General features: G+C 37.3%; 1 protein-coding gene across 1 annotated transcript in view; it reads left to right on the top strand.

Moving 5' to 3' along the window:
- Window positions 1–10,284, top strand: part of SGCG (sarcoglycan gamma) — an 88,503-nt gene extending 78,219 nt beyond the window's left edge. The window contains exons 7-8 of the mRNA XM_033103868.1: window positions 7,332–7,455; window positions 9,331–10,284. Of these exons, the coding sequence (XP_032959759.1) occupies window positions 7,332–7,455; window positions 9,331–9,504 (298 nt within the window). The 3' untranslated portion in view covers window positions 9,505–10,284. The remainder of the gene's footprint in view (window positions 1–7,331; window positions 7,456–9,330) is intronic.
- Window positions 10,285–10,944: the final 660 nt, after the last annotated feature.

Consider the following 10,944-nt stretch of genomic DNA (forward strand, 5'->3'; position numbering starts at 1 on the left):
TTCAGTGTCCTATTCTCTCTTCATATATGTCACATCTACTGTTTAGTCTACCTGAAAACTTTAATCTCTTTATTTTTTGAATTTCCAATTACCTGTTTTTTGTTTTAGTTTTTTTTTTTTTTTTTCAATGACTTGGATTTTAAATTTTTCTTTTCTATTCTGGTTGTTCCATGGATATTATTAATGTATCTCATTTAATCATCTAAACTTAATTACGTTTTATCCCTTTTCTGACTGCTCTGTTATCTCTAATTCCTCATGTTGATAGATTCCCTCATATGGTTTGAAAATTTTGCCTGGAAGTTCATCCTCTTGGGTTATTTGTCTGGGGACAGTTGTCGGGGAAAACTGTCTTTCATTTGCCTTCAATGTCTATTTCACATTAACTTCTGCCAGGGCCCTGTAGGGGTCACTGCTCTAAAACTGGCTTTCAGATGTATTTCTCAGCTTAATGAAGGGTGTGGATTTCGGTTCTATACTAATGCACGATTTATGATGTTTTACTCACACCACAGAAAGAGCAGCCTGTTTTAAGATCGTGACCATGCTGTGTCTCAACGCCCATCTGTAGGCCCAGATCCCATTTCCAACGCTCCTCCCCTGCAGTGGGGAGGGGCCACAACGCCCTCCCCATAGAGATTTCAAACACCAGACCTCCTTAAGGCATCTACCTGCCCATTAACCCCACGGGCTCCAGCATCAAGTCCCCACACATCACTCTGGCTATGCGCTTCTTCTGTTTCTGGCACTTTAAAAATACCCTTTCATTTTATTTTGTTTTGTGTTTATTCCTAGTATGTTTTAATGTTTTTTAAAAATTATATTTGATTATGTTTTATCCAACATTTATATGTAACGGGGGGGTGGGAGGGCAGGAGGGGAGAGCTCTGTCTCTATTCATCTGTTTTGACCAGGTTTATCAAAGTGATATTTTTTAAACAAAAATTGAATCTTGCCGTTCCTTCACTATGTCCTTTAAGTTGCTTGAATGTTAGGTTCTTAAGGGCAGAAAATATTAATGGACATACAGGCAGAATTTAACAGTAACACAATAATAATAAGGAATTTTTATACCCCATCACATCAATGCATAGCTCATCCAGGCAGAAAATTAATAAGGAAATAATGGCTTTAAATACCACATTAGACCAAACTGACTTAATAGACATTTTTAGAACATTTCATCCCAAAACTGCAGATGACACATTCTTCTCAAGTGCACATGGAACATTTTCCAGGTAGACCACATATTAGGCCACAAAATAAGCTTCAATAAATTCAAGAAGATGGACATTATATCAAGCATATTTTCTGACCCCAGTGGAATGAAACCAGAAATCAACTGTAGGAAGAAAACTAAAAAAAAAACACAATTACGTGGAGATTAAACAACATAGTACTAAAAAACCAATGGATCAAAGAGGAAATCAGAAACTACCTTGAGACAAATGAAAATGAAAACAGAACTTGCCAAAATGTATGGGATGCAGCAAAAGCAGGTCTAAGAAGGAAGTTCATAGCTATACATCAAGAAACAAGAAAAATCCCAAATAAACAATCTAACTTTATACTTAAAGGAACTAGAAAAAGAAGAACAAATGAAACTCAAATTAAGTAGAAGGAGGGAAAGAATAAATATCAGAATGGAAATAAAAAATAGAGACCAAAAAAACCCAAAATAAAACAATAGAAAAGATCAATGAAACTAAGAGCTGGTCCTTTGAAAGGATGTATAAAATTAACATCCTCTACCAAGAATCATCAAGAAAAAAAGAGGAGAGTCCAAATAAATAAAAACAGAAATGAAAGAGGAGAGATTACAACTAACACCACAGAAATACAAAGATTAATAAAGAATACTATGAACAATTATATGCCAACAAATTGGACAATGTAAAAGAAATGGATAAATTTCTAGAAACATACAACCTTCTAAGATTAACCCAGGAAGAAAGAGAAAATCTGAACAGACCAATTATTAGCAATGAAATCGATATTGTAATGAAAAAAACTCCTTTAAAAAAAAAAAAAAGGTCAGGACAAGAGGGCTCCACAGGTGAATTCTATTAAACATTTAAAGAAGAATTAATACCTATTCTTCTCACACTATTCAAAATATTGAAGAAGAAGGAATGTTTCCAAACTCATTGTACAAGGCCAGCATTACCATGACACCAAAACCAGACAAAAAAAAAAAAAAAAAAAAAAAGAATACAGGCAAATAGCACTGTCACTATATAGATGCAAAATATATAGATGCAAAAATTCTCAACAAAATACTATCAAACTGAATTCAACAATATATTTAAAAGATTATACACCATGATCAAGTGGGATTTATACCTAGGATGCAAGGGTAGTTCAACATTTGTAAAACAATTATGTGCTATATCACATCAATAAAACCAAGAATAAAAATCATATGATAAGTCTCAATAGATGCAGAAAAAAAAAGTTTGACAAAATTCAAAATCCATTTATGATAAAAACTTCAACAAAATTGGGTATAGGAAAAACTTACCTCAATATAACAAAGGAAAAATATGACAAGCTCACAGCTAACATCATACTCAATGATGAAAAGCTGAAAGTTTTTCCTCTAAGATCAGGAAAAAGACGCGGATACCTACACTCTCCTCTTTTATTCAATATAATATTGGAAGTCCTAGCCACAGCAATCAGACAAGAAATAAAAGGCATCCAAATTGGGAAGCAAGAAGTAAAACTCACTATTTTCAGATGACATAATACTATATATAGAAAACCCTTTAAAAAGCCACCAGAAAATTAATAGAATAAATGAATTCAGTCAAGTAGCAGGATACAAAATTAATATACAGAAATCTGTCATGTTTCTATACACTAATAACAAATGATCAGAATAATAAATTAAGAAAACAGTTGCATCAAAAAGAATAAAATACCTAGGAATAATTTAACCAAGGAGGTAAAAGATCTGTATTCTGAAAAGCATAAGACTTTGAAGAAAGAAATTGAAGAGGACACAAATAAATGGAAGGATATACTATGCTCATGGACTGGAAGGTGTAATACTGTTAAAATGACCATATTACCCAAAGCAATACAGATTCAATGCAATGCCTATTAAAATACCAATAGCATTCTCTTCAGAACTAGAACAACTAATCCTAAATTTATATGGAACCTCAAAAGACCTCAAATAGCTAAATAAAACTTGAGAGAACAAAGTTGGAGGTATCATGCTTCCTTATTTCAAACTGTAATATAAAGCTATAATAATCACAAGTGTGGTAATGGCACAAAAACAGACACACAGATCAATAGGACAGAATAAAGAGCCCAGAAATAAACTATCACTTATACACAAGATATGACAATTAAGTTCACGAACTCGCCACCGTGCACTTACATTGGCAGCACTGTACAAACAGCTTGGTAAGGTTTCATAACCTTGGTATATCAGTGTCTCACAGCTGTGTTAGTGTCGAAGTGTGGTGGTGTCTTGCTGAGTGGCGTTCATTATTGTTGTTGCGTGTTTTTGTGTGCCATTGCAAGAATGTCTGAGTTTGAATTAGAGCAACGAATAAACAGTAAATTTCTTGTTACACTTGGCAAGAGTGGAAGTGAAATCAGGGACATGTTAGTCCAAGTTTATGGGGATAATGACATGAAGAAAACTGCAGTGTACAAATGGAGTAAACATTTTTCTGAGAGGAGAGAACACGTCACTGATGAAGAGAGGTCAGTAAAGAGCAGAACTGAGGAAAATATTGCAAAAATTCGTCAAATTGTGTGTCAAAATCATTGGCTGACTGTGAGAAGCACAGCAGACCAAGTAAACATCGATAGAGAAACAGGAAAATCTTAACTGAAAATCTTGGCATGAGACAGGTATGTGCAAAAATGGTCCCAAAGGAGCTCACTGATGAACAAAGACAAATGAGAGTTGAAGTTTGCCAAGACCTTTTGGAGAGGCAAGATGATGTTTTAGGCGGTGTTATCACTAGTGAAGAAACATGGATGTACCGATACGACCCTGAAACAAAGTGTCAAAGTGCACAATGGAAGTCAGCCAATTCTCCATGACGAAAAAAGCTCTGTCAGTCTAAATCAAGAGTCAAAATGATGTTGCTAAACTTTTTTGATATCAGAGGGATTATTCATTATGAATTTGTACCAACTGGACAAACAGTTAACCAAGTTCATGATTTGGAAGTGCTGAAAAGGCAGCATGAAAAAGCTAGACAAAATCGACCTGAAATTTTCACCAACAATTCATGGCTCTTGCATTACGAAAATGCACGAGCTCACACGGCACTGACTGTGAGGGAGTTTTTAGCCAGTAAACAAATAACTGTATTGGAACACCCTCCCTACTCACCTGATCTGGCCCCCAATGACTTCTTTCTTTACCTGAAGATAAAGGAAATATTGAAAGGAAGATATTTTGATGACATTCAGGACATTAAGGGTAATACGATGACAGCTCTGATGACCATTCCAGAAAAAGAGTTCCAAAATTGCTTTGAACGGTGGACTAGGTGCTGGCGTCGGTGTATAGCTTCTCAAGGGGAGTACTTCAAAGGTGACCATAGTGATATTCATCAATGAGTTATGTAGCACTTTTTCTAGGATGAGTTTGCAAACTTAATTGTCAACTCATGTGTCAATTAATATACAACAAAGGAGGCAAGAATATACAATGGAGAAATTATAGTCTCTTCCACAAGTGGTGCTGGGAAAACTGAACAGATACATGCAAAAAAAATGAAACTGGATCACTTTCTTATGCAATATACAAAAATTATTAATTTAATAATTTAAATTAATTAAATGAATTAATCCATTTAATTCAAAATGGATTAAAGACCTAAATGGAAGACATGAAACCACAAAAATGCTATAATAAAACATAGGTAGTAAACTCTTTGACATTGCTGTTAGTAATATCTTTTTGGATATATCCCCTCAAGCAAGGGATACAAAAGCAAAAATAAACAAATGGGACTTCATCAAATAAAAAGCTTCTGCACAGCAAAGGAAACCATCAACAGACGAAAGTACAATTTACTGAATGGGAGACTATATTTGTAAATGATATATACAACATGGAATTGATATCCAAAATATATAAGGAACTTATACAACTCAAAAACAACAACAAAGAAAGAACATCTGATGAAAAAATGGGCAAAGGATATGAAGAGACATTTCTCCATAGAAGACATACAAATGGCCAACAGACATATGAAAAGATGCTCAACATCACTAATCACCAGGGGAATGCAAATCAAAACCACAATGAGATAATACCATATACATATCAGAATGCCAATTATCAAAAAGTCAACAAATAGCAAGTGTTGGTGAGGATGTGGAGAAAAGGGGAACCTTTGTGAACTGTTGGTGGGATTGCAAATTAGTGCAACCACTATGGAAAACAGTATGTAGATTCCTCAAAAAACAAAATAGAACTACATTATGATCCAGCAATTCCACTTCTGGGTACTTATCCCAAGAAAATGAAAACACTAATTCAAAAAGATCTATGCACCCCTATGTTCATTGCAGCATTATTTACAGTAGCCAAAATACAAGTATATATGAGTATATACAGCTTATTTATTTATTTGGATATATTTCTGTGAGTGTTCAAAACTTTTTACTCGTCACATATGTCATGAGTAAATATATATTCACATACTTGAAGAAAAGGATAGACATCTAACTAGCAAACTGAAATATAATAAAAAAAATGTTTTTTTATATCTGAGTACTGTTCACTGTGTTTGTGGAGATGTATACTTCAGAATATCCTAATCGTAGCTTTTTTGGTAAAATGTGTCTTAACCTGTGTCGAACTGAAATATTTCATCTTCAAGGCTAGAAATTATGCAAAGGGGAAGAAGTTTGCTCTTCTGGAAGCATCATATTATAATTAAAAACTAGTAGTTGGCCTTATTGAGGCAATTTTGTTGATAACTGATCTTTGAAACAGGTTCACCTTCACTAGGGTCTTCAAGTTTACAAATGGTTTGCCTGAGATGGACCAGACCTCTATAGGTTGCTTACATGTCTTTCTCCCTTCCTTCCTTCCCCTCCCCCTTTCTATCAATCCAGGGAGAAAAATGTGGGCAATTAGCCGAGATGGAAATAACAAAATGAGCCATCAGCTCAATGAGACACATCAGGGTTTCCCCATAACCTTAGACTAGCATAATTTGACCAATAAATGTCTCTAAGTGTTTTCTCACACTGAAAGTAAGATTTCAAAATGTGCAACATCAGATTTTACATACTGAGATGTACATAAGAAAATGAAACTGTTTTCTATAACAAATGGTGGTAGCCAAAAAACTGGCCAATTAAAGGTAGCAACCATCTGTTAAAAGTATCAAATAAATATCCAGTTATTTCAAATGCAAATTATCAGGGTACTTCTCTCTTCGTAACCATTTCCCTTTCTCTTTCCTTCCCCACCTCCACTCTACTCTTACCCTACAGGGAGGATTACAGACACTTTTCTATCCAGTTCTCCCTCTCATAGATCTTTAACCGTTTCAATCAAATCAGCCTTTCAAACTTTTTTGTTGAGCTGGGTTGGAGCAGCTGAAAAACTTTCTACTGATCACAAGGTGCCATCTAGTGGACATTGAGTCTTTTCCAGGCGGAGGCAAATAAGAGAATTTTTCTGGCCCATGTGTTGTGTTCTTGTTCTGTATCTTTGTTTGACTTAATCACAAGGAGATTCTGATAAATTTCACAAAACCAAAGCCAGCCAAAACCAATCTCCATCCTGTGTATCAACTCCATCAGTTCAGTATTTTCCCAAAAGAAATCTTTGCGTCTGCCCTGTAATCTTCTGAAATTAAAAAAAACCACAAAAACAACAAAACCTAAAGGCCAAACTTACACTCTATTTTATGAACATGTAGCAAATGCACATGTTGCCCTTAAATTTGTCTTTTTCACAAACGAGTTGGTGTTTTAACTAAAAAATGGTTTTACAAAGTTTTTCACAAACAGCATTCTCTTCTGGTGTGGTATGCCAGAGTGCTTAACTGTGCCATCTGAAACTATTGCACAGAGTTAGGGTTCTCTAATGGTTTACCTGTTTTTAGAGGATACTAATTCTATAGACTCTCACTGATAAGAAGTTAATTTCTTTATTGCACATTCTTTCTGGATTTGTCAATGAATAATATACAAAATATTAGCATTCAAGAATGACATGAAGATACCATATACCTTATTAATTATATTTTTTTATGCCAAGCTGTTCATTGAGGGATTCCTGGAGTGGCTTTTATTTGATACTATTTTTTCTTGGTTTCTTTCCCTCATTTCAGATTAGAATCCCCCACACGGAGTCTAAGCATGGATGCCCCAAAGGGAGTTCATATCAAAGCTCATGCTGGGAAAATTGAGGCCCTTTCTCAAATGGATATCACTTTTCATAGCAGTGATGGAATGGTGAGTTAAATAGATCAACCTTTCGTAGTATGTCCTGATGACACTGATGTCCATAAGGTATCAGTATGTTAAAGTTATGGTAGTTTGTAAAGAAACATGAAAGGCGTTGTTGTGCAGGAGACCCTGCTCGCTGCGCCATGTGTCACGCAGGGCGGCCTGCGGGGTGTCTGCTCCCGCTCCCCACACAAGAACGCAGGATGTGGCGAGGCCAAAAAGGAACACCCACGGAGCCATAGGTAGGGGAGTCATACCACTGTAGTCTCACTGGAGGCTGGATTCACACGACGTGCGACCTGCTGTCCGCTTTTCTGCCAACCGACCGACTCTCCTTGACTCCTTCCCGACTCCACTGTGCTAGCTGCAATCCGCTCTTGCAGGCTCAGCCACCATCTTCTTGCCAGCCCCCCAGTTTGCTGCCAGCCTAGCCACGGCAGTTATGTTAGTGGCCAATGGCTCACTGGTTACAGCTGACGGCCAACTAGCCACAGCTGATGGCCATCCAATCCCAGTTGATGGCCATTTACTACCTGAGCCAGCACCTTTCCGTGTGAGGCCGAGAGCCTGGAAACTGCACTCTTGGCTCTGTCCCCACAGGCGTAGAGTAGAAAATATGAAACGAAAGCAAAGACAACTTAGCATTGAAAGAAGGGCCAAGAAAGGTTAAAGTAATTCTATAATGGACCCAGACAGCTATCTTTGCTATTTGTGTTCAAGTCTCTTGCTACTTTCATCTTTGAAAAAAGACTAGACTCTCAGAGTTGACAGAGAATATCAACCCACAAGTACCCACAGAATCCAAAGCATTGGACAATAAACAGGTTTGGCTTTTTAAAAAATATACCCAAGTGATTCCTTTTACTCTGAGAGTGTCCGGGACCACAAGGGTAAATACAGCTTTGCCTGTAATGCCACTCGTAGGTTCCACGAACTGCTTCACATGGTGCGTGGTCAGTGTCCCCCGAGTGGGGATGGGGGGAGGGAGTACAGACCGGAGACGTCACTTTATTGAAAAACTGGAGTTCATGGATGAGAGCCACATAAAATGAAGTAAGGATCTAACCATGCTGGCCAGGAAGCACATTATGTGTAACCACCACGTACTTGAATTCCTTCTAACAAATGAGCGCCCTGGAATGGGTTAGGGTTCGCTGCTCAGGGCCACCATTCTCCCTTCTGTTATCAAGAAGATTTCCAGATCTCCACCAATGGCCATGTGCTTGCATTTCAGTTTAACTAAACTCTCATAGGAACAAAACGCTCAGTAGCTTTCATTTTGTTTTAGTTGGCTTTAGTCTGTCTATTGCTCTTCTGTATCTAATAGAAGACAGCAATTTCAAATAATGTTTTAAAAGTTAGGGAAATGGTCGATAGCTAATAGGATGAATTTACTTGCCTCTTTAGGAAAATAGAACCAGGAGAAATTCCAACATTGACAGGTAAAAATTATTAAGACGAATGTATTTCTGTGGCTTGTACTTTATCCTAATGGGACAATGATTTAACATCAAGTCACAGCGGATCACAAGATAAATGTGAATCAGCGAAAGAATTCTACTATTTTTGCCAGATAATTCTGAAAGGTATTTGGGTAGTATAACTTCGTAATTTTTCCTAACTCAGCTAACACAATGGGTGAAAGAAAAAAATGACTTCCCTCCGATTTGGAGAAGGGACTATTCAGATTTTGCACGAATGCAAACCAAAAATAAGCTTTAAAACAATCTATTATAATATGACTTAAGTAAAACGAGGTGCTTATTGCATTTTCCTCTGCAGAGAAAAAATCTAATTTATTTGGATCATTTTGAGAATATAAATTTCATGCTTATCATGTTCATTCCTCCTTTACCGCTTCTCTCATTTTCTCTCAAACAGCTTGTGCTCGATGCAGAAACTGTGTGTTTACCCAAATTGGTTCAGGGGACTCAGGGTCCTGCTAGCAGCTCACAGAGACTCTATGAAATTTGTGTGTGTCCAGATGGGAAGCTTTACCGGTCTGTGGCTGGTGTGGATACCACATGCCACGAAAACAGCCACGTCTGTCACTGAACCACCCACATCTTCCACACAGCACCTGCCTCATTTCAGGGAACTTGAAAGGACTGATTCAAGCCTTCACACTTAGAACGACTTGACATGCTATGAAACTGAGATGGCAATGGAAGCAGGACACTTTCGGAAGAAACTCAAAGAAAAATGTACCAAGGCAAGTGTTCAGATATATGGTGTGTGGATGTTAAACACAAAAGTCAAAGAAATATCAACAGAATGTATTTATTCTACTAAATTGATTAATTTTCATCAGAATCATGTGACTTCCTTTCCTTTCTTGTACATGTCAACTACAATGAAATATTCAACTGCTGTATGGAATTAATTTATGATGGTTAACTGTGGATATCTAACTCCCCATAAAAGTAGCATTGGTCAATAGTAAAATAACCCCAAAGTTGTATGAGGTATTTCCATTATTTCACGCAAACATGTGAGTTCTCCATTTTAATGCAAAGTATGTCAGGTTTCACAAGAAAATCTTCAGGTTTTAAAGGGACTTTGAGGTTGATCTGATTTGCAATATGTACTCAAAGGAATAAATTATACAAAATTAATCATGCTTTCTTTATACGTATATAGTCAATGAGCAATAAAAATCAACCTACATTTTTCACAAACTTCCCAGTTTGAGTGTCTTACTTTCTTTAATCCTCACAATAACTCTTTGAGGTACATATTATTTTTCCCCAAGTTACTGGTGATACAAATAAATTCAGGTACGACAAGTCACAAGTTCATACAGTTATCTACCTAAACTAAAATGTGACCTTACATTTTTTTTTTAAAGATTTTTTATTGGGAAAGGGGAACAGGACTTTATTGGGGAACAGTGTGTAATTCCACACCTTTTTTCCAAGTCAAGTTGTTGTCCTTTCAATCTTAGTTGTGAAGGGTGCCGTTCAGCTTCAAGTTGTTGTCATTTCAGTCTTAGTTGTGGAGGACGCAGCTCAGCTCCAGGTCCAGTTGCCGTTTCTAGTTGCAGGGGGCACAGCCCACCATCCCTTGCCAGAGTCAAACTGGCAACCTTATGGTTGAGAGGACGCGCTCCAACCGAGCCATCTGGAAGCTCAGCTGCAGCTCAGCTCAAGGTGCCCTGTTCAATCTTAGTTGCAGGGGGTGGAGCCACCATGCTTTGCGGATCTCAAGTTGAACCGGCAACCTTGTGGTTGAGAGCCCAGTGGCCCATGTGGGAATCGAACTGGCAGCCTTCGGAGTTAGGAGCATGGAGCTCTAACTGCCTGAGCCACCGGCCGGCCCCAAATGTGACCTTACATTTGAATAGCTGTTTTCACTTTGAAAAACTTTGTTGTCTCATTCTACCCAAAACACCAACCTATGTAAGTGTGTAGATGGGATAAGACTCGTTTACAAGTGAAGAAATCAAAGTCCAAAGGGGTTTTGTCTTCCACCAAGCTCAAACGGCTGGTAATCAGT

Source organism: Rhinolophus ferrumequinum, chromosome 4 (assembly GCF_004115265.2).
Source record: "Rhinolophus ferrumequinum isolate MPI-CBG mRhiFer1 chromosome 4, mRhiFer1_v1.p, whole genome shotgun sequence".
Taxonomy (NCBI): Eukaryota; Metazoa; Chordata; class Mammalia; order Chiroptera; family Rhinolophidae; genus Rhinolophus; species Rhinolophus ferrumequinum.